The following is a 24,492-nucleotide window of genomic DNA, read 5'->3' as shown; positions in this document are numbered from 1 at the left end:
AGAAAGGGCATCCGCCTTCACATTCTTAGAACTTGGAAGGTATGAGACCACAAAATTGAAACGGGAGAAAAACAGCGACCATCGAGCCTGTCTAGGATTTAACCGCTTGGCAGACTCGAGATAAGTCAGATTTTTGTGATCCGTCAAGACCACCACGCGGTGCTTGGCTCCCTCAAGCCAATGTCGCCACTCCTCGAATGCCCACTTCATAGCTAGCAGCTCCTGATTGCCAACATCATAATTACGCTCAGCAGGCAAAAACTTTCTAGAAAAGAAGTCACATGGCTTCATCACAGAGCCATCAGAACTTCTTTGAGGCAAAACAGCCCCTGCTCCAATCTCCGAAGCATCAACCTCGACCTGAAAAGGGAGCGAAACATCTGGCTGACGCAACACAGGGGCCGAAGAAAAACGACGTTTCAGCTCCTGAAAAGCCTCAACGGCCGCAGAGGACCAATTCACCACATCAGCACCTTTCTTTGTCAAATCAGTCAAAGGTTTAACCACACTAGAAAAATTAGCGATGAAGCGACGGTAAAAATGAGCAAAGCCCAGGAATTTCTGGAGGCTCTTCACAGATGTAGGTTGAGTCCAATCATAAATGGCCTGAACTTTAACAGGATCCATCTCGATAGTAGAAGGGGAAAAAATGAAGCCCAAAAAGGAAACCTTCTGAACTCCGAAGAGACATTTAGACCCCTTCACAAACAAGGAATTAGCACGAAGGACCTGGAATACCATTCTGACCTGTTTCACATGAGACTCCCAATCATCCGAAAAGACCAAAATATCATCCAAATATACAATCATGAATCTATCCAGATACTTTCGGAAGATGTCATGCATAAAGGACTGAAACACAGATGGAGCATTTGAAAGCCCGAATGGCATTACCAGGTACTCAAAATGGCCCTTGGGCGTATTAAATGCTGTTTTCCATTCATCGCCCTGTTTAATACGCACAAGGTTATACGCCCCTCGAAGATCTATCTTGGTGAACCAACTAGCGCCCTTAATCCGAGCAAACAAATCAGACAGCAGAGGCAAAGGGTACTGAAATTTGATCGTGATTTTATTGAGAAGGCAGTAATCTATACAGGGTCTCAGAGAACCATCCTTCTTGGCCACAAAAAAGAACCCTGCTCCCAACGGTGATGAAGACGGGCGAATATGCCCTTTCTCCAAGGACTCCTTTATATAACTCCGCATAGCGGCGTGCTCTGGCACAGATAAATTGAAAAGTCGGCCCTTAGGAAACTTACTACCAGGAATCAAATTTATAGCACAATCACAATCCCTATGAGGGGGTAGGACACTGGATTTGGGCTCATCAAATACATCCTGGTAATCCGACAGAAACTCAGGGACTTCAGAAGGAGTGGAAGCAGAAATTGACACCAACGGAACATCGCCATGTACCCCTTGACAACCCCAACTAGACACAGACATTGATTTCCAATCCAATACTGGATTATGAACCTGTAGCCATGGCAAACCCAACACGACCACATCATGCAAATTATGCAACACCAAAAAGCGAATATCTTCCTGATGTGCAGGAGCCATGCACATGGTCAACTGAGTCCAGTACTGAGGTTTATTCTTGGCCAACGGCGTGGCATCAATTCCCCTTAATGGAATAGGATACTGCAAAGGCTCCAAGAAAAAACCACAGCGCCTGGCAAACTCCAAGTCCATCAAATTCAGGGCAGCGCCTGAATCCACAAATGCCATAACCGAGTAGGATGACAAAGAGCAAATCAGAGTAACAGACAAAAGAAATTTAGGCTGTACAGTACCAATGGTGACAGACTTGGCGAACCGCTTAGTGCGCGTAGGACAATCAGAGATAGCATGAGTGGGGTCACCACAGTAAAAACACAGCCTATTCTGACATCTGTGTTCTTGCCGTTCAGTTCTGGTCAAAGTTCTATCACATTGCATAGGCTCAGGCCTCTGCTCAGAGGACAACGCCAAATGGTGCACAATTTTGCGCTCGCGCAAACGCCGATCAATTTGGATGGCCAAGGACATTGATTCATTCAGACCAGCAGGCGTGGGGAATCCCACCATAACATCCTTAAGGGCTTCAGAAAGACCCTTTCTAAAAATTGCTGCCAGGGCACACTCATTCCATTGAGTAAGCACAGACCATTTTCTAAACTTCTGACAATATATCTCCGCTTCATCCCGACCCTGACACAAAGCTAGCAAGATTTTCTCTGCCTGATCCACTGAATTCGGTTCGTCATAAAGCCATCCAAGCGCCAGAAAAAACGCATCTACATTAAGCAATGCAGGATCTCCTGGCGCAAGGGAGAATGCCCAGTCTTGAGGGTCGCCACGCAACAAAGAAATAATAATTTTTACTTGCTGAATGGGGTCACCAGAGGAGCGGGGTTTCAAAGCAAGAAACAGTTTACAATTATTTTTGAAATTCAGAAACTTAGATCTATCCCCAGAAAACAAATCAGGAATTGGAATTCTAGGCTCTAACATCGGATTCTGAACTACATAATCTTGAATGCTTTGTACCCTTGCAGTGAGATGATCCACACAAGAGGATAGACCTTGAATATCCATATCTACACCTGAGTCCTGAACCACCCAGAGGTTAAGGGGAAAAGAGAGACAAAACACACTGCAAAGAAAAAAAAATGGGTTCAGAACTTCTCTTATCCCTCTTTTGAGATGCATTAACACTTTATGGCCAGCTGTACTGTTATGGACCTGGTGGTTAGGAGCACCCGGAATGACCTGATGAGTAAACTCAAAATCGGGACTAGCTCTTGGGAAGTGGGAACTCTGCTGACTGCAAACCCTAGTCCTATCACACACACTAGAAATAGCCGTGGAGCGTACCTAACTCTCCCTAGACGCCTCTTCACAGCCTAAGAGCTAACTACACCTAAAGATAGAAATAGAAGCCTTACCTTGCCTCAGAGAAATTCCCCAAAGGTAAAGGCAGACCCCCACATATATTGACTGTGAGTTAAGAGGAAAGTCACAAACACAGGAATGAAACAGGTTTTAGCAAAGGAGGCCAGATTTCACTAAATAGTCAGAGGATAGAAAAGGGAACTATGCGGTCAGCACAAAAGACTACAAAAAACCACGCAGAGTAAGCAAAAAGACTCCCCACACCGACTCACGGTGTGGAGGTGCCACTCTGCACCCCCAGAGCTTCCAGCTAGCAAAGGAATATCATGATAGCAAGCTGGACTAGAAATTAGCAGTACTAAGAAATATATTCAGGAAGCAGTAACAACAAATGAACTAGCAAAGACTTAGCTTCTGCTGGAGTAGACAGGTCCTCAGAGAAGTCCAAGAGAGATCTGAACCAATACTGAAACATTGACAGCTGGCATGAAGTAACGATCTGAGTGGAGTTAAATAGGGAAGCCAGCATAGCAATAAACGAGAGCAGCTGATAAGCCAACCTCAGTGACCAGCAGTTCCACTCAAAGCCACCAGAGGGAGTCCAAGAGCAGAACTAACAAAAGTACCATTCATGACCACAGGAGGGAGTCTGAGAACGGAATTCACAACAGTGGACCGATTCTAACACATCGGGTATTCTAGAGTATGCATGTCCACGTAGTATATTGCACAGCCCACGTAGCATATTGCCCATCCACGTAGTATATTGCCCAGCCACATAGTATATTGCCCAGCCACGTAGTATATTGCACAGCCACGTAGTATATTGCCCAGTCACATAGTATATTGCCCAGTCACGTAGTATATTGCCCAGCCACGTAGTATATTGCCCAGTGACGTAGTATATTGCCCATTCACGTAGTATATTGCCCAGTCACGTGGTATATTGCCCAGCCACGTAGTATATTGCCCAGTCACGTAGTATATTGCCCAGCCACGTAGTATATTGCCCAGCCACGTAGTATATTGCCCAGCGACATAGTATATTGCCCAGACACGTAGTATATTGCCCAGCCACGTAGTATATTGCCCTGCGACGTAGTATATTGCCCAGTGACGTAGTATATTGCACAGCTCACTTAGTATATTGCCCAGCCACGTAGTATATTGCCCAGCCACGTAGTATATTGCCCAGCGACGTAGTATATTGCCCAGCCACGTAGTATATTGCCCAGCCACATAGTATATTTCCCAGCCACGTAGTGTATTGCCCAGCCACGTAGTATATTGCCCAGTCACGTAGTATATTGCCCAGCGACGTAGTATATTGCCCAGTGACGTAGTCTATTGCACAGCTCAAAGTATATTGCCCAGCCACGTAGTGTATTGCCCAGTGACATAGTATATTGCCCAGCCACGTAGTATATTGCCCAGTCACGTAGTATATTGCCCAGCCACGTAGTATATTGCCCAGCGACATAGTATATTGCCCAGTCACGTAGGTATATTGCCCAGCCACGTAGTATATTGCCCAGCGACATAGTATATTGCCCAGCCACATAGTATATTGCCCAGCCACGTAGTATATTGCCCAGCGACGTAGTATATTGCCCAGTGACGTAGTATATTGCACAGCTCACATAGTATATTGCCCAGCCACGTAGTATATTACCCAGTGACGTAGTATATTGCCCAGCCACGTAGTATATTGCCCAGTGACGTATATTGCCCAGCCACGTAGTATATTGCCCAGTGACGTAGTATATTGCCCAGCCACGTAGTATATTGCCCAGTGACGTAGTATATTGCCCAGCCACGTAGTATATTGCTCAGTGACGTAGTATATTGCCCAGCCACGTAGCATATTGCCCAGTCACGTATTATATTGCCCAGCCACGTAGGATATTGCCCGCGATGTAGGATATTGCCCAGCGACGTAGTATATTGCCCAGTGACGTAGTATATTGCCCAGTGACGTAGTATATTGCACAGCTCACATAGTATATTGCCCAGCCACGTAGTATATTACCCAGTGACGTATATTGCCCAGCCACGTAGTATATTGCCCAGTGACGTAGTATATTGCCCAGCCACGTAGTATATTGCCCAGTGACGTAGTATATTGCCCAGCCACGTAGTATATTGCTCAGTGACGTAGTATATTGCCCAGCCACGTAGCATATTGCCCAGCCACGTAGGATATTGCCCGCGATGTAGGATATTGCCCAGCGACGTAGTATATTGCCCAGTGATGTAGGATATTGCCCAGCGACGTAAGATATTGCCCAGCGACGTAGTATATTGCCCAGTGACGTAGTATATTGCCCAGCCACGTAGTATATTGCCCAGTGACGTAGTATATTGCCCAGCCACGTAGTATATTGCTCAGTGACGTAGTATATTGCCCAGCCACGTAGCATATTGCCCAGCCACGTAGGATATTGCCCGCGATGTAGGATATTGCCCAGCGACGTAGTATATTGCCCAGTGATGTAGGATATTGCCCAGCGACGTAAGATATTGCCCAGTCACGTAGTATATTGCCCAGTCACGTAGTATATTGCCCAGCCACGTAGTATATTGCCCAGTCACGTAGTATATTGCCCAGCCACGTAGTATATTGCCCAGCCACGTAGTATATTGCCCAGCCACGTAGTTTATTGCCCAACCACGTAGTATATTGGTCAGCCACGTAGTATATTGCCCAGTAACATAGTATATTGCCCAGTGACGTAAAATAAAAAATAAACATATACTCACCTTCCGAAGTGCCGTTGAAGTCCTGGCGCCTCTGTATGGTGCACGCGGCAGCTTCCGGTCCCAGGGTTGGTATGAGCGTAGGACCTGTGATGATGTCGCTGTCACATGACCGTGACGTCATGGCAGGTCCTTCTCGCATAGCATCCTTGGCACCGGAACCTGCCGCTTGCACTGCCGAGGACACCGCGCCACGTCAGAGGGTGAGAATAACCTTTGTTTTTTATTATTTGTAACCGATCTTTTTACTATTGATGCCGCTTAGGCAGCATCAATAGTAAAAAATTTGGTCAAACAGGGTTAATAGCTGCGTTAATGGAGTGCGTTACACCGCGGTCCATTAACGCTGGCATTAACCCTGTGTGAGCGCTGACTGGAGAGGAGTATGGAGCGGGCACTGACTGCGGGGAGGAAGGAGCGGCCATGTTGCCGCCGGACTGTTCCCGTCGCTGATTGGTCGTGGCAATGGTCGTGGGCGTTTTGCCACGACCAATCAGCGACTTGGATTCCATGACAGAGGCCGCAACCAATGAATATCCGTGACAGACAGAAAGACGGAAGTGACCCTTAGACAATTATATAGTAGATATATATATAGCTTGGAAAAAAAATCCTTCTGCAGGCAGGCATCAGCGGTATTGCCTGCGCTGCAGCATGATTGCATATGTAAAGTGCATATAATTAATTAGTTTCATGTTATCTTCATATTCATAAAAAACAAAATCCGTTTGAACATGGCGCCGGCGATCTGATAGCTGCTACTGCGCAGTCATCGGCGGCACCATCTTGGAGGAGGCAATTTTTTTTCTCTAGCAAACAGATGACAAATTAATTATATGCACATTACATATGCGATCATGCTACAGTGCAGGTGCCAGCACCTGCCTGCAGAAGGTTTTTCCCCCCCAAGCTATATATATATATACTACTCATTATGTAAACTAGGGGGCAGGTCAGGGAGGGATCAGCGACCTGTCAGCAGTCTGCATTATGAATACCTTATCAGAGCACCACATGAAGACCCCCACAGCTCCGCCCCGGAGCACGAGCATATCATTAACTGAAAATAAAGATTAAACAACAACCACAAGACGGATTTCATCAACCAAGGTATTATTGTAATCAGTATAACGGCGCAGACCTGACACTGTCTGTAGGTTAATGAGCACGATCCTGCTGACAGGTTCCCTTTTATATGTTGGGAAATGCTGGACATATACTGCAAATATAAATTGAGCCAAGTAGACATTTTTTCTACTTAGAACTTCAGGAGGTTGGATATCCAAGATTATATTTTTGTGGGTATGGTCATGGCCTGACAATTCTTATTTTGAACTTCTACACTAAACCTCTATAAGTAACCTGTTTACTAGCAATATGTAAAGAGAAGCTGGAAGAACACCACAGCATAAGACATGAGCATATTCTTTATTGTTCAGAAGCGGCATCTCACAAAAATCATTACAAAGCTTTTGTCATATATACATGTAAAAAAATAATGTTTGATAACTGCACTTTTCCTCTTTGTTACAGCCATCATTATTCCATGTCTTTACATTCAGCCTCCACAATGGTTCACAATGTTCCAAACATTTAGAGCTCAAACACATTGATTTTCTTGTTTCATCATGTTATTTTCACTTCGTTCCCGGCAGCGCTTCCACTCTCCAATAAATTGACTTTTTTTTCTCCCGTAGGATGACATTGTACTGTCCAAGAAAGAAATTACGTGAAAGTGGAGTTACTGCAACCCAAATTTTAGCTGCCAATGGTTTCCTTTTGTATCTTTAGTAATGACGTTTATACATACAGATATTAGTTGTAATTTCCTATAGTTCAGGTTATTAAGTATGTTACAAAGCAATAAATAGGGAATCATGGGCTTAGATTAATAAAGAAGAAACACACAGAAAACATGCAGCTATGTGTCACTTGCTTCTAAAACCCATGATATTCATTCTTCCCTTTTCTCCTTTCCCCAAAATTGTTTAATACAAAGCCTTTCTGTGGACACTCTGTGCTACTAGTGGGAATGTACAGTGAAATGCATATCCCTCTGGCTACAAGTACAATCTACTGTATAATGCACTGGTCAATGCGTCCCCCCACCATCTTCTACATTCAGATATCCTGTGCTGTCACTGACTCCCTGTGCTTCCACAATCTAAAGGTATATTGTAGATCTCACCACCAATCAGATAAAAAGTGTAATCAGCAAGGTAGGACTGTAGTTACTATATATATATAAAAAATAACTTTTAATAATTTCTTTAAAACAGGCCAAGCCTATAACCCACAAGACATATGAACCCCAGATTATAGGGGAAACAAAAAACAACACAAAATACACTTTTAAAAGAACGCCCCTTATGAGCGTTATGACACTGCTGGCCAGGTGAGGTATATAATTTTGAAGCTGTAACGCTCCCCACCACACCAAACATACAGCACGGCCTCCTTTGCTACTTATACTACAATCTGCATATTACCCATTCATATTCTGCAGAGAGCGAAGATAGGCACGATAGAAATAGGAACAATCTCACCCAAAGGTATGAACACCTTCCTTTTCAGCGTGAGATACCGCAGTGCGTGACGCCAATGTTCATGGGATCCGTCTATATCTTAACCAATGTACGTCCCCTTCTTTTCTTATGCATCCGTACTGCATTAATGTGCTCCCTCCTCGGTAATCTCCCGACGCGTTTCCTGTGGCTAAGTCATCAGGGGAGAAGCCACTTCGACAATAGTGTGTGCTATTCACCGCACATCATAGGTGAGAGGAGGCCGTGCTGTATGTTTGGTGTGGTGGGGAGCGTTACAGCTTCAAAATTATATACCTCACCTGGCCAGCAGTGTCATAACGCTCATAAGGGGCGTTCTTTTAAAAGTGTATTTTGTGTTGTTTTTTGTTTCCCCTATAATCTGGGGTTCATATGTCTTGTGGGTTATAGGCTTGGCCTGTTTTAAAGAAATTATTAAAAGTTATTTTTTATATATATATAGTAACTACAGTCCTACCTTGCTGATTACACGCTTCCACAATCTACAAACCTAAAAAGCTGCACGAATAAAAGTATGTGAAAAAACAGCACAGTGTGGGGTTCTTTTACTGTTGTCTGCAATCTGAGTCGGATCCACTGTATGTAATGTAGTCCATTCTTAAAGGGGTTGTACACTACTAAGACAACCCCTTCTCATACCCTACGCTTAGCCCCGATAAAATAAAAAAAAAACGTATACTCCCCTCCCATGTCGGCATTCATGGTCCTGGGGCTCTCGTGCGGTTGCATGACACATGGTGCCAGGTGGCCAATCAGCACTGACATCACAGTCTCCGCCTTCGGACTAATCGAGCATGAAGAGGAAGTGAGATCAGCTGATCCCGGACTTCCTCTTCATGTTCAATTTGTCCAAAGGCGGAGACCGTGATGTCAGTGCTGATTGGCCACCTGGCACCATGTGTCATGCAACCGTACAGGATCCCCACGGAGAGCGAGTGCCGACACTGCGGGAACTCATCAGCATGGAAGGGGAGTATAGTATATACAACATTATGGCTATGGGGATGCAAACTTTAGGATCCCTGTCCTTTCCTTTGAACAAGGTTCCTTCAGGTGTTTTCCTCTACAGTAGCGCTCTATGTTTCTCAATATGTAGGAAACTGCAACTTAACAATTATATCTCCACATCCTGAATGTGACGCATGTGCTATGTGATATTCTAGAGATTGAACAAGCAGTTTCTTTTTATCTATAATTACATTCATAATTGATGTGTGTTCCTAGCTGAACTAAAGAAAAAAAAAAGACATCTGAAAAGGCCGTGACTCGATGCAGCTTAAATATAATCAATCCATATTATTTGGCCATATATGTCTCAAGGCTCAGTTCATTCTTGTTACCAATTTATAGTTATTAACCTAATTATGGGTAGTCCATTTTTACCGTTTTGTTAAGCACAGCTAATCTATAGCAGGAGTGGCAGACAGGGAGATAAGATCCTGCTTCTCGAGTTCTGATATAAAGGAAAACTAAGGGCTTGTTTACACTGGCGAGTTGTGGTGCTAGACAACTGCAGTTGGGTTAAACGGTTGCCAATTGGAGGTAATTTAATAGCCTAGGTGCTTCCAATGTGCTCGAGCGGTCAATAACACTGGTCTACAAAAAAAAATAAAAAAATTCTGGCATGGATTTTAAGAACAGTTTTAGACTAATTTGAGGGTGCTGAATTTAAATCTGATCTTATAATTTCTCTATCACATCACGTTTTTGCGCTATAGGTATATAGCCCATTTTCATGAATTTCATGATAAATATAAGTAGTGTATGAAAAGTGCCGGTTTATACGGTTCACTAAGGTAAATTTAGTTTAATTTGGGTGGTTAATTTGTGTTGATTTGAAAATGGTTAACTTTCTTTTGGGTCTGCAAGGAGGGTACGCAAAACACCCTTGTTTTCTGTGCTACTGGGACAGTAGAGCTACAGCAGAGCATTGGGTGAAAACTGAATGGCCTCAGCGACAGAGTTTGGCATCTGGCGATAAGAATGTCATCCATGATCCTCTAGTTGATAGGAAGGACATGGTCTTTCCTCCCTTACACATAAAACTTGGATTGATGAAGCAGTTCGTCAAAGCTCTCAATCACAGTGGAGAATGCTTTAACTGTATATGTTCAACTTTTCCTGGTCTTAGTGAAGAGAAGAAAAAGGCTGGAATATTTGATGGACCTCAAATAAGAACACTTATGAGAGACCCAAATTTTATTACATCAATGAATGAGACAGAAGAAAGAGCTTGGAATGCATTTTGTAATGTGGTGCAGAATTTTCTAGGGAATAAGAAAGCAGACAACTATAAAGAGATTGTGGAAAAGCTACTAATGAGTCTGCGAAATCTTGGATGTAGAATGAGTATCAAGATTCACTATTTACACAGCCATTTGGACTTTTTTCCAGAGAACCTTGGGTATGTGAGCGAGGAACAAGGGGAGCGTTTTCATCAGGACATTAAAACAATGGAAGAACGTTATCAAGGTCGGTGTAACTCACATATGATGGCTGACTATTGCTGGAGCTTGATGAGAGACAACCCAGAAGTTGTACATCACAGATCAGCCAAGAAAAGAAAGTTCACTTAACTGCCATTTGTCATTCATCTGTGCGACATATATACTGTATGTTTTTATATTTTGTAGTTTAATTCTGTAAGTATATTTGATTTGCTGTACATAAACTTTGTAATCTTTGTTATTCCTTGATTAAAAATATACAAAATGTAGTACCGAAAATTATGTGTTTTTATCATAAAACATTAGGAGTAATTTTCATCAAAAATTTAAAATATCTCGAAATCCTGATGTGATAGCCAAAAACGGAGTTCATATTCGTAATCAGCAGCCAAAATTTACTTAAAATATGTTTTAAAACCTTTTGCCAGAAAAATTGCGTTGACCAGTGTAATAGATCATTCTGTGCACATACAGTAGTTTGTCCATGTTCCCAGCCACACACTCCAGTTTATTCAGTACAATATACTGCTGAGAACGATGATTATTTTGCTTGTTCATCGGGTGATTGGCAGCCTGATTACATTGCATGGTTAACTGGAAATGATGCCTTGTTCACGCTGATCTGCTAATGTAAATGCACCTTAAACATAAGTGCTCCTTTGCTTTTATCCTATTTTGGCTTACATCACAATTAAAATAGAAAAAATATATAAAGAAATGTTTTCTATGTGTAACAGGAGATCAGCTATGCTTCCCTTCTTCATTTTATATCAGGCCGTATCCAGTAGGATACAAAGATTAAGCTCCTTTCCCTTCACTTATCCCCATCCCATCAGCCCTTCACAAGCCGAAAACAGCTCGATCAGCAGGAAATGAACCTGTGGGTTCACTGCAACATTTATACAAGAAACCAATAGATTTGTCTCATTTACTTTTACTATCATTTCTTTTATTCGTCATCCCTAGGTTTAGTGTTCCTCTTCTCAGATTATTCTTCATATGGGGCTTTTTGTCTTAATATAAATACATGTGAAATTTAACATTCACTGGTGCAAACTGAGAAGTTACATAATAAAATAAAGGGGTTGGCACATCACTTATCCGGAGCATTAGTGTTTTTACAAAGTAGTATTCTTTGAGACCCTGCATTGCTACCCTGAATGCTTGATTGTGACATCGACAAGCTGCTGGCCCAAACTGTGCGTTCTCTGATGCTGCAAGCAGAGGCATCTTTGTCTCTGCAGCATCGCAATGGCACTGAAGCTGGCAATATCCAAAGATTTGGCCAACATCAGACATCCACTAACGAGCTCGATTAGTAAAAACGTGTAAGCGCTGAACTCCCTGCCTAGGAATATCAGATTGGTGTGGGACTGCAGGATATAAACACTTTGAATTGAGCTGTAGTTTTCTGCTCTGTTCAGTTTGTAGTGGCCGCTGCCAGGTGCTGCAGAACAGCTACTATTCTTTTGATAGGAACTACTCTGCAGTAACGGGCAGTGGTTGCTTCACTTTGAACAGAGCAGCAAACTATAGCTATATTCCAAGTGTTTACATCTGGCGCCTGTCGGAGCAAAGAGCGTATTATAGGGGTGCCAGATGTCGATGCTCTCCGATCTGGAATTGATAGAGGAATTGTATTGTGTTTTTATGATACCTGAAGAAGGTTATATTCTGTATCCGAAATGCATTGTATCTTCTCTTATCAATTAATAAAAAAGAAAAAATTTGAAAATATCGTCTTTGGATGTGAGTCCTGGGAAGCACTGCCGTCCTTGGGCTGGATGTGTTCGTTTTGAATATATTCAAACCGGACAACATTTTCAATCCATTTTATAACTATGTTTGATTTCTACTATTAATTTAGTATATACTGTTTTCAGCCTATATACTACTATTCACAAGTTGCTCTTTTTCTATTCTTCTGTTCACAGCATGAACAATAAGTGTCAGCTATTTCAGGCCATTTCATATAACCTTATTTGTATAGATCAAAATACAATGTTTTATTGTAATCTTCAAGTCCTTTTAAACACTGCACTTGATGGTTTCTGCAATCCTTACAGAGGGCTTGTGTTACTGGAAGTCACTTCGGCTTATAGTATCTGAATATTGCATTACTAGAGTTGCAGCTTGATCAAGTTTAGATTTAAGGACATATAATCGTTTGGCATGATAGGAGATTCTACTTAGTTTCAGCACACTACCATAAGCAAGTAGTATGTAGCCTCAACTATTGAAAAATGTGTTTATGCTGTAACCTGTTACATAAGAAATCTAGTTTAACAGTCATATGCAAATCAGGCTGGAAGTGCACTGGGTAGTGACCATGCACTCAGAAGAAGCAATCCAAGTGCACTGAGACATCACCAGAGACTGGCACATTGGATCTCTGCCAAAAAAAAGGAGCATCATGTTTACTGGGTGACAAGCTCTTACACAGCACTAATTCCATATGTAAAAAGGTAAGTCTCCCATTGTCATGCTCCAACTCTATGGAGGACTGTTGGCCAGGGTTTGGAATAAAAGGAAATGATTATTTTACTTGCTGGGCTGTCTTTGTAATAATTCAGGGAAGAGGGGCGATTTATGACAATTAGCCATATCAAAAGTGCTCAACAAGAACACTGCCCTCATTCTCCATAACATCTAACCACACTGCATCTTCCTTTTTTTAAAGTGGTTTCAGATATATCAAGTGGGCTCTAATTAGTATGGGCCACAAAGATAATTTTTGTTGTTGTTGTTGTTACTTTTTATTAATTGTGAGCACTAGTGTTAATGATATACCTTAATTAACACTGTCTTAGGGAATTGTTAGATAGCCCCGAAATACAGATGTTTTTACAAATGGATAGAAAGTTTTATTCCTACCTTATAATATCCAAATTCCTCCTGCATTTTAATTAGATATATATCTATCAGCCCTGAGCTGAGACATGCAACTCTGGGGACTTAAGCATGGCACATAACACCTTATCCGAGCACATTCACTCCTCACTAGTGCACACATATACACTATAATTATATATATATATATATTTGCATTTATATATCCCTACTATCCAAGCCACTCACTCATAATGAGAAATCCTACTGTGTTCTCCCTTGATCTGTTGCAGCAATTGGGGGAGGGGGCGGAGTCACCAGTTTTAAAATTCCTCCTGCGGCCCCAAACCAGCATGCCCCGACGAAGAGGGACCATTATGTCCCCGAAATGCATAGGTTTTGACAATTTGACTCTGCAGGACTCCGTACTTTACCTAACTGACTCTTTCAGCCACGTGGTTACTAGGGACACTACCGGTCGGAGCGCCCTGGCTCCATCACTCTCAAGTAAGCCTTTCAGCGTCACGCTGCACTGCCTGGCCTATCAGGAGCACTGAAGACACCGACACCCTCCTATCCTCCCTCAGATGATGAGGATTCAATCCCTGCACACAGTATGACTTTTTTATTATTTGTTTCTTATTAAATTATAGCGGGGTTTCCATTTTAGATGACTAAGTCTGCCACTCCCCAACATCCAGAGATCACTGACTATTTTTCTGGGGACTATTGCTAGCATTACTTACTAGTGATGAGTGAGTGTACTCGTTGCTCGGGTGGTCTCTGAGTATTTGTAACTGCTCGGAGATTTAGTTTTCGTTGCCTCAGCTGCATGATTTATGGCTGATAGACAGCTTGAATACATGTGGGGATTCCCTAGTAACCAGGCAACCCCCACATGTACTCAGGCTGGCTAGCAGCCGTAAATCATGCAGCTGCGTCAACAAAAACCAAATCTCCGAGCACTTACAAATACTCAGAGAGCACCCGAGCAACGAGTACACTCGCTCATCACTATTACTTATCTAATGCACATTTTATTGCCCTGTCTGCACAGGTGTTTGTTACCAGTATACATTAATACAATTGCCTTCTTGTTCATATTTCAAGGTCTTAAGCAAACTTTTATTCATTTATTTCTTTATGCTAATATTATATATTCTAACATGCATTTCTATTCTATTTTATTTAGGTTGTAAGTCTATGCATTCTATCCCCCTCCTTAGCGGTCTGGTGTGATAGTATTTGATTATCCAGCTATTTATTACCATGTCGGTTGTCACACAAGGCCCGTTTGGCCTATCGGCAGCATCCAGCTAATCCTATTCCCATTTTTTGAGCGCTAGTGTCTTATATTAGAATATGCTTTAATTAACACCGCCCTAGGAAATTGTTAATTAGGTAGCCCCGAAATACAGATGTTTTTACAAATACAGACACATTTTCAATCTTTTCTAGAGTCACCATCATTTTTGTCCAGGTCAATTTTTTTTTTCTTTTCTGTTGAATCACAATTCTAAAGCAACGTCTTATTTTCATTAGTTGATTTACAGTAAATTTATATTAAAAATTACTTTTCAGTTTCAAGTTATTTCAGTGACCATTGTGGGCTTTTCTTACTTTAACAGACGGTACCAACAATTTTGTACACGTGTGTATGTCCTGTAAGGTACCTCTTGAAGTGGAGCTACTACACAAGACAAGAAATCACTGTACATGGTTTTTGTGCTTCTAAATTCAGACACGGGTGACTCCTCTCAGGGCGTGCTCTAGGGGGATTCATACGTCTGCAGGCACACAGAGTGACTGCTGACTTATCAATTTCAACCAGACAACCCTGTTTTATCCCAATGCAGTTACTATTAAAAGACGGCATCAATAACTGGTGACTATGCAGCGTTTCAATGTAAAGGAGTCGATGACTTCATATAATCAGATACTGTGCCACTCTTGTCCATAGTCTACCTCTACTATTGCAACTGAGCCTCATTTGCTATTTCTATTTTTTGAACAACCTTCCTTTTTAAAGGGGTTGTTTCATCTTCTTTGCAGATGCGCATCACTCCCCTGCCTCCTGGCCTGCTGGGGGCGCTGTGCTCCTGCTTAATTGACCGTTCGAGCCTCTGGTCCAAACGTAAAGAGTCAGCCTTCCTTCTGCAAAATCAGAGGAGAGCAGAGACACTGACGCTGGTCGGGTTGGTAGTGAACCTTGTGCTCCAGGCGTCTGGCCAGCTTCAGAGCAGCGCTCAGAGGCTCAATTGGAAAGGCTATTAAACACTACAAATGTACAGTAATCTAGACAAAGAGCAATGAACAGTGAAATTAGTAAGCCCTCATTTTTTAGAATGGAGAGAATTTTTAATATCTAGCAAATTGCTTTTTTTTTAGACTTTGCTAATTTTACAATTCTGTAGGAGCCTCTAGATAGTGTGATTGTGCGACTTATTGTGATATAGCACTGCATTCATATTGTTATAATAAAGACCCAGCAACTCATATTTGGCACATGGATAACAGTGATAAGTTTTGCAGATAGTACACTAAATGTCAGTTTGGCTAGTGACATATGTAACCTAAGCGTTTGGTATTAGCCAGGCTTGCTGTAACACCACGAGCAAATGTTCGGGTATAGTCCAACTGTTCTATTCATAGGTGTATAGGAAACGTAGACGTAAAATGAAATACGTAACTGTAGATCCTGACAGTCAGCCATCACAACATAACTGGGAGACCGGCTTATCTGTAGCCTAACTTGAGGTTTCTAGCCATTGTGCTCATTACTCTAGTCGCTGAACATCCATCAGCAGGTAAAGGGCACTTTAATGTTTAAATCAAAACAGTAAAAAATCAAATAAAAATACAATATTTTACAATAACTTGTTTAGTTGCATCCACCGGATTAATGTTAGGAGCTGTACTGGTGATGCGTCCGAGTCAGGGACTCGGGCACAGTTCCTATTCAGGAGTATACTAATTACTTAGGACAATCCGTTCCTACCATTACATTATATACTTAGTATTACATTACATAACAATCCAGTGAGCGCTAAGACATTTTAACAAAATGTACATCATGTCCGGACCTTTCGTTCCAAATGTTCAGAATAAAAGCAGCAGTTAGTGTTTGGGGTTACAAATGATGGCTAGTGCTATAGAAATAAATACAGTGCAACTTGACCTGAAGTGGACAGATCCAGCAAAGCCGTCCTGTTCCTCCGAACACCTGTAATCAGCGCACAGAACGGTGTTTGCTGTTCTGCTCCAGTCATTTACTGTGATAGAAGTAAAGGCATTTACTGATATGTAGTAAGTAGGGGCTGAATATATAGTTTATGTAGACTTTAACCTTTCTGTGCAAATTTCGCTTTTTGCTCCCTCTTTGTGGAATGTGATTGGCTGCTGCTTTCCATCTCCTTAGAGGAGATTCCGAGGCAACGTTGATTTTTTCCGCCATTTTTCTCCTTGGAGAGCCATTAGAAAACATGATCTTATAGTCAGATGGAACAAGATGCAGTCGTTTCATAGAAATAAGGCTTGCTTGGTTGTGGTTACATCTACCAGTGCTTGAACGGTGGCGCTCACTTTCACCAGGCCCTTTTCTTCTAGAATGTGATGTGGTAAACAAAGTTTCTCCTGCAAAAAAAAATGCAGCATGGACACAGTAAGTCATTTACTCTTCATAATTTTCCCTTTAAATATAGACATCCTAGTAGCCATTAGTTGTGCAGGTATATTTCACTCCCAGAGGAAGAGTTTGCGAAACGCATGTTGGAGAGTGAGGTGGAGGACACACAGCGCCCATGGAGGCTTTACATAATTATTTATACTCCTTATGTCGCCTACAATCTGATACGGCAATCTTTCTATGACTAGTGCTGGCAGCTATGTTTTTAGGCATCATATTCCTATCTGGCACTTTATTGTTTGATACCTTTATTAAGAACTGTTTTTTCATATTACCGTATTTATTTAGTGCACTCCACATTTTATTGTTATTCTACTTCTATATAATTATTCAGCCTAATTACCCCATGCAATTTACTAGTGTTTAATCACACTTACACAACTTATTACAGTTATTTGTGTCATTTGTATAGTTCTAAAGATATTTTTTGGTGGCGATTGTACTTTAACTTGTCCATGTCCATTTCACTATGTATTAAATAAAGATTATGGGTGGTCTCGATGAGAAAGTGTGTTGGAGTCAAGCGCTCCTGATTCATGAAGAAGTGTACATCTCTTCATGAATTAGGAGCGTTGGACAAGTGGAGTACACCTGTATGTGCACCACGTCACAAATCCTACTCCAATGTCTGCAGGAATAAGATCTGTGGTATAACGAATGCTGCCACTTGTCATGAATTTGACAAGTGGCGATTGGCACACCCACCTCCCGCTCCATCTCAACCCTCCTTATCGGAGCTAAGTAAAAACGGTGTGAGAATGCTAAACAGCTGTATGTGCACCATGTCACAAATCTTACTTCAGTCTCTGCAGGAATAAGATCTGTGGTATAATGAATAGTGATGAGCGAATATACTCGTTACGCGAGATTTCCCGAGCATGCTCGGGTGACCTCCGAGTATTTTTTAGTGCTCAGAGATTTAGTTTTTATTGCCGCAGCTGAATGTTTTACATCTGTTAGCCACCATAGGTACATGTGGGGATTGCCTGGTTGCTAGGGAACCCCCACATGTACTTATGCTGGCTAATAGATGTAAATCATTCAGCTGTGGCAATAAAAACTAAATCTCCGAGCACTAAAAAAAATACTCGGAGGACCCCTGAGCGTGCTCGGGAAATCTCGAGTAACGAGTATATTCGCTCATCAACACTAATGAATGCTGCCACTTGTCATGAATTTGACAAGTGGCAATTGGCACACCCACCTCCCGCCCCATCTCTACCCTCCTTATCGGAGCTAAGTAAAAACTGTGTGAGAACGCTAAAAGTTGCAAAATTTTAGCACAGCCTCGAGTTGCACCAAAATGGGGCGATTTTTCAAAGCTGTTTATTCCAGAATATTGGTGTAAAAGCTTTGATGAATCAGGCCCTTTATTGTCATTATTTGATCCATTGTAGGTGTTTCATTTTTGCATTTTACTACCTGTTTGTTACCAGCTTCAACAATTTCTATTAGGATGCATTTTTAGGCAAGGTATATTTAGGGACATCCACAGAGCTGCTCATATGTCCCACTCTCATACTTTAAAGGGAATCTGTCACCCCATTTTAGGCCTATAAGCTAAGGCCACCGCCATCAGGGGCTTATCTACATCATTCTGTAATGCTATAGATAAGCCCCGATGTAACCTGAAAGATAAGAAAAACAAGTTAGATTATACTCACCCAGGGGCGGTCCCGCTGCGGTCCGATGGGCGTTGCAGTCCGGGTCCGGCGCCTCCTATCTTCATACGATGACGTCCTCTTCTTTGCTTCCTGTCGCGGCTCCTGCGCAGGCGTACTTTATCTGCCCTGTTGAGGGTAGAGTACTGCAGTGCGCAGGTGCCGGGAAAGGTCAGAGAGGCCTGGTGCCTGTGCACTGCAGTATTTTGCTCTGCCCTCAACAGGGCAGACAAAGTACTCCTGCGCAGGACCCACGGCAGGAAGCAAAGAAGAGGACGTCATCGTATGAAGATAGGAGGTGCCGGGCCCGGACCGCGACGCCCATTGGACCGGACCGAATCTGGAACGCCCCTGGGTGAGTATAATTTAACATGTTTGTCTTTCAGGTTATATCGGGGGCTTATCTACAGCATTACAGAATGCTGTAGATAAGCCCCTGATGGCGGTGGCCTTAGCTTATAGGCCTAAAATGTGGTGACAGATTCCCTTTAAACTGCAGAACTGCTTGTTTAGATTGGCTGTTATTGAAACCCAACAATAGGTTACATCACAGAGAACTGATTTCCTTTACATTAAGACAGAAGCAGTTCAATCTGCAAGCAAATACATTACCGCAGAAAATACATTTTGCGGGTAACTTTTATTTTGTCAGTTTTTAGCAATAAGGACAGTGGCAAGAGAAGATTCAAAAGCGATATTTTCCATGCAAAAGAGGAGGCTCAGGAGGTTTTAAGCAAAATAAGACACTGAGCAATAAGCAAAGTTCAGCCCATCTCCCTGTGCACAAAACCTCCAACGCCTGGGTGAGAATACTAATTACATCTAAATCTAGATTAACGGAAAAACTACCATTTGTAGTAACTTCCATATGAAAAGCGCCTTAGATCTGGTAAATTAGGCCCAAATATATAAAATATGATGGCCAAACAAACATTCTGTACATTTCTCACATGATACTACAATGCATTGAACAACTCGTTCGAGCATATATATAATACTGAGAGGTTTATGGGGTCAGATTAACATGTAGAGTGGTCAGTGGTGGCACTTGGAGTAAATGTCCAATAATATCACTTGTGGTCGGTGAATTAACATGCCTTGTGGTCAAGGTTCTTTTCATTTCTAGGCCATTGCTACTTCTGCAGTCCACTAATTACAATGAATTCACTAGAGATGATTGCATGTGTATATGTATCATGTATTTGTGCTTTATTTTTTAAAGCACCACTTCAGGATAATTTTTTTTTCCGTGCTGGATTGGTGCTATTAATCTAAGGTCCCTGACCCTAGGACACTTACCAGCTGCCATCTTTAATTTCTATTGGCTCCACTCCGGTCTCACGGTGCTGACTTGTGACCGTAGCTTGAGACCGGACGTCAGATATATCGGTCACAAGCTCTCAATATAGGTCTGTAGAGCCAGAACAAAGTTCTCATAGACTTACACTGAAAAGTGACCTCTAGCTCGTCCAGCAAACAATGTAGTGATCCAGTAGGTCACAATCTGGAGTAGACTGACAGGAGCAGCGCTGACAGGTGAAGACAGTGGGTGGGGGAGTTATAAAACTAGGGTCAGGGAACTTAGATTAGAAGCACTGGAGTGGTGCTTTAACATAACTTATTGAAACTTAAGTAATAATGCATTAGTTATACTGGCATTATCTTTTATATTTGTTCTGTGTTTTTTCCCAGAAAAGTATAGAGACAAGCTTCTGTTAATAACCAATTGATTTCAGTCTGATATTTTTTTCAATTCCGCAGAGTAGCCGTATAAGCGAAGCTTCAAACAGGGGTATAACTACCACAATGCCGATGATGATAATTCAGGTCACTAGTCTGGCACTCAAACCGGACATTGTGGCAGTAAGTTCTCGTTCAGACGAACAAATTAAACATCCATGTGCAAAACTGATCGGACATCACAAGGACCAATACAAGTTAATGTGGTACATGAACGGTTTTACACACGGACCAATGGTCTGCATGTAAAATTTGAATGTACTACTTTGATCCATATTCCAGATGTTCCTCATTGTAAGTCAATTGGGGGTGTGAAAAACAGATCACATGCAGGTTACCATCCATATGTCACGCGTTATTCACGGATACATTACAATTATAAAGAAAGGAAACTGTATTTTTCCTTTATTAAATTGTTCATATAACAAACAGATACAGTTGTGCTCAAAAGTTTACATACCCCGGCAGAATTTTTGCTTTCTTGGCCTTTTTTCAGAGAATATGAATGATAACACCAAAACTTTTTCTCCACTCATGGTTACTGGTTGGATCAATATACATGAAGATACAAAATGGGCATGGGGACTGCATACCGATGTAAGACATGGACACCGCATACTGATAACAACATGGATGAAAAAGTGAGGGTTTTTTTCAGACGTAAAATGGACGATTTTGCATATGCTTATGTGAACCTAGTCTAATAGTGACAAGAAATTACAGCTGCAATGTGGTCACGTAAAGCTTCAATAAGGCTCTGTTCACATTGTCTTTGTGTTACGTTATATTCAGCTTCAATATTGTTACTAAATGAATAATCAGAAAACGCAATTCATATAATGGGCCAAGAACATATTAATATCAAGCTCTCCCACAGTATAAGCAAGATATAAGCACAGTGGAGTACTGTTATGATCCGGTGACCTTGGAGCCGCATGAGAGACTTTCTCAGGAGTAGGTGGTACCTGTACTGACCGCAAACCCTAAACTAACACCGCAACTAGAAGTAGCCGTGGGATGTACCTAACAAGTTCTAGACACCTCGACACAGCCGGAGGACTAAATACCCCTATAGATGGAAATGGGAATTCTATCTTGCCTCAGAGCAGAACCCCAAAGGATAGGCAGCCCCCCACAAATATTGACTGTGAGTATAAGAGGAAAAACACACACAGGCAGAAAAACAGGATTTAGCAAAAGAGGCACTTCTAGCTAAATAGAAAAGGATAGGACAGAATTCTAAGCGGTCAGTATTAAAATCCTAAAAATATCCACAGCAGATAATACAAATATTCTACATCTAACTAAAGACATAGAAAGTATATCTGCATCTCCTGAGAATCCAGCATGACTGAAAAATCCAAACAAAGTCTAAGCTGGACAAAAACACAATGAATTGCACTGAATTGCAATGCACACTGCATGTGTGCACAGAGACAAAAGAACAGACACTTATCTTAGCTGAATTGGCAGCAGGGCATGAGGAGCCAGAGAGAGATGCAATCCCTCCAAGTACAATGGACAACTGGCATGGACTCATGGATCCTGCACACCTAAATACCTAATAGAGCTGCAATCAGCAGAAACACCTGCCCGGATTACAACCCCAAGACAACTGCACTACCACCAACAACCACCGGAGGGAGCCCAAGAGCAGAATTCACAACAGAGTACTCCGATCAAACACTTAAGAAAAAACAGAGTAGCAACAAGACACACTTAATAAATAACAAGTAATATTTATTGGCAAATTCACAATAAAAACAGATAAGACAAAATGAAGATGAGCACAGTATATATGAGTTGAGGAGACATGAAGGTAGGCAGGGGATGGGTGTAGGGTCAAAAAATAATGGGACCTGGGAAAGTTGGGTTGGTAGAAATCTTAAGTGCACATGGATAGCACACAATGGGAATCAATATAAATACCAATAAAAGGTATCCATGTGTCAATGTTGCAGCAATACATAACACCCATACAATAGCCTAGTCATAGTGAGTCCAGACCACTGCAACCCCCCTGAGAGCCCCTGACGTGTTTCGCGTGCTTGCTTTCTCAGTGCTCTAAAATTTCCTGGTAGATGGCTGTGCTGTCTTAGGTCTTGATAAAACACAGTGGACCTACACCAGCAGATGACATGGCTCCCGAAACCATCACTGATTGTGGATACTTCACACTAGACCTCCAGCAGCTTGGATTGTGGCCTCTCCACTCTTCCTCCAGACTCTGGGACCTTGATTTCCAAATGAAATGCAACATTTACTTTCATCTGAAAACACCTTGGACAACTGAGCAACAGTCCAGTTCTTTTTCTCCTTGGCCCAGGTAAGACGCTTCTGGTGTTGTCTATTGGTTATGAGTGGCTTGACACAAGGAATGCGACACTTGTAGTCCATGTCCTGGCTACGTCTGTGTGTGGTGGCTCTTGAAGCAATGACTCCAGCAGCAGTCCACTCCTTGTAAATCTCCCCCAATTTTTGAATGTCCTTTTTTAAAGGGAACCTGTCACCCCCAAAATCGAAGGTGAGCTAAACCCACCAGCATCAGGAGCTTATCTACAGCGTTCTGTAATGCTGTAGATAAGCCCCAGATGTATCCTAAAAGATGAGAAAAAGAGGTTAGATTAATATTGGAAAATTATTGTTTGGAAATTCGGAGACATGTTGTCAGAAGTTTATAGACTAAAAGAACAATTTACATTTTACACAAAAATATACCTATAAAGAGAAAAATCAGAGAAACGGAAAATTTTGCAGTGGTCTCTTAATTTCTGCCAGAGCTGTATATATTTTTGCCAGAAACACAAAGGAAACGTTTCATCTTTAACTTTAGCCCTTTTAGAGATAATTTCATGTTAAATTTTGTCCAGGTGTGCCGAAACTTTTACATGACACTGTTAGGCTATGTGCACACTTTGCGGTGTGCTCTGCGGGTTCTCCCGCAGCGGAATTGATATATCTGCAGGGCAAAACCGCTGCGGTTATCCCTGCAGATTTATCGCGGTTTGTTTTGCGGTTTCCGCTGCGGGTTTACTCCTATACTATTGATGCTGCATATGCAGCATCAATAGTAATAGTAAAAATAATAAAAATTGGTTATACTCACCCTCCGATGTCCGGATCTCCTTGGCGCTGCACGCGGCGCTCCGGTTCCAAAGATGCTGTACCGAGAAGGACCTTCGTGACGTCACGGTCATGTGACCGCGGCGTCATCACGGTCATGTGACCGCGACGTCACCGCAGGTCCTGTTCGCACAGCAACCAGACCGGACGGCCGCGTGCAGCGCTGAGAGGTGAGTATAGCATCATTTTTTATTTTAATTCTTTTTTTTTTTACACTATTTATGCTTCCCAGGGCCTGGAGGAGAGTCTCCTCTCTTCCACCCCGGGTAGCAACCGCACATTATCCGCTTACTTCCCGCATCGTGGGCACAGCCCCATGCGGGAAGTAAGCGGTTCAATGCATTTCTATGGGTGCAGAATCGCTGCGATTCTGCACAAAGAAGTGACATGCTGCGGGTTGTAAACCGCTGCGTCTCTGCGCGGTTTTTCCCGCAGCATGTGCACTGCGGTTTCCATAGGGTTTACATGTTAATGTAAACGCTATGGAAACTGCTGCGGACCCGCAGCATCAAAATCGCCGCGGATCCGCGGTAAAAACCGCGAAGTGTGAACATGGCCTAATAGGTCCAGAAATACTGCAGAAAATCTGTAACATCAAAAACTCACCAAATACTCATGGTGTGCATATAGCCAGAAATTAACTGATAAACCTCCTGGTTATTACGGTGGCTTGCAAAAGTATTCACCCCCTTGCCATTTTTGGCTGCCTCACAACCTGGAATTTCACTGTTTTTGTTGAGCGTTTGCATCAGTTTATGTGAAGAACATGCCTACAACTCTGAACATTTGGTTTTCTTTTTATTGTG

At 42.2% G+C, this 24,492-nt stretch overlaps 1 protein-coding gene and 1 long non-coding RNA gene across 3 annotated transcripts in view; one reads left to right on the top strand and one right to left on the bottom strand.

Moving 5' to 3' along the window:
* The first annotated feature begins 13,462 nt into the window (after positions 1-13,462).
* LOC143816690 (uncharacterized) overlaps positions 13,463-24,492 on the top strand; it is a 142,495-nt gene continuing 131,465 nt past the window's right edge. The window contains exon 1 of the long non-coding RNA XR_013223979.1: positions 13,463-14,091. This is a non-coding gene — a long non-coding RNA (uncharacterized LOC143816690). The remainder of the gene's footprint in view (positions 14,092-24,492) is intronic.
* The window catches only part of LRCH1 (leucine rich repeats and calponin homology domain containing 1), a 326,296-nt gene continuing 316,225 nt past the window's right edge, over positions 14,422-24,492 (bottom strand). For both annotated transcript variants that reach the window (XM_077297384.1, XM_077297387.1), the window contains one exon: positions 14,422-17,110. In XM_077297384.1, coding sequence (XP_077153499.1) covers positions 16,997-17,110 — 114 coding nt within the window. In that variant the 3' untranslated portion in view covers positions 14,422-16,996. The remainder of the gene's footprint in view (positions 17,111-24,492) is intronic.

This window comes from Ranitomeya variabilis, chromosome 3 (genome assembly GCF_051348905.1).
Source record: "Ranitomeya variabilis isolate aRanVar5 chromosome 3, aRanVar5.hap1, whole genome shotgun sequence".
NCBI classification, from domain to species: Eukaryota; Metazoa; Chordata; class Amphibia; order Anura; family Dendrobatidae; genus Ranitomeya; species Ranitomeya variabilis.
Note: the sequence above shows the minus strand (reverse complement) of the source record. Positions and strands in the feature narration are given on the sequence as shown.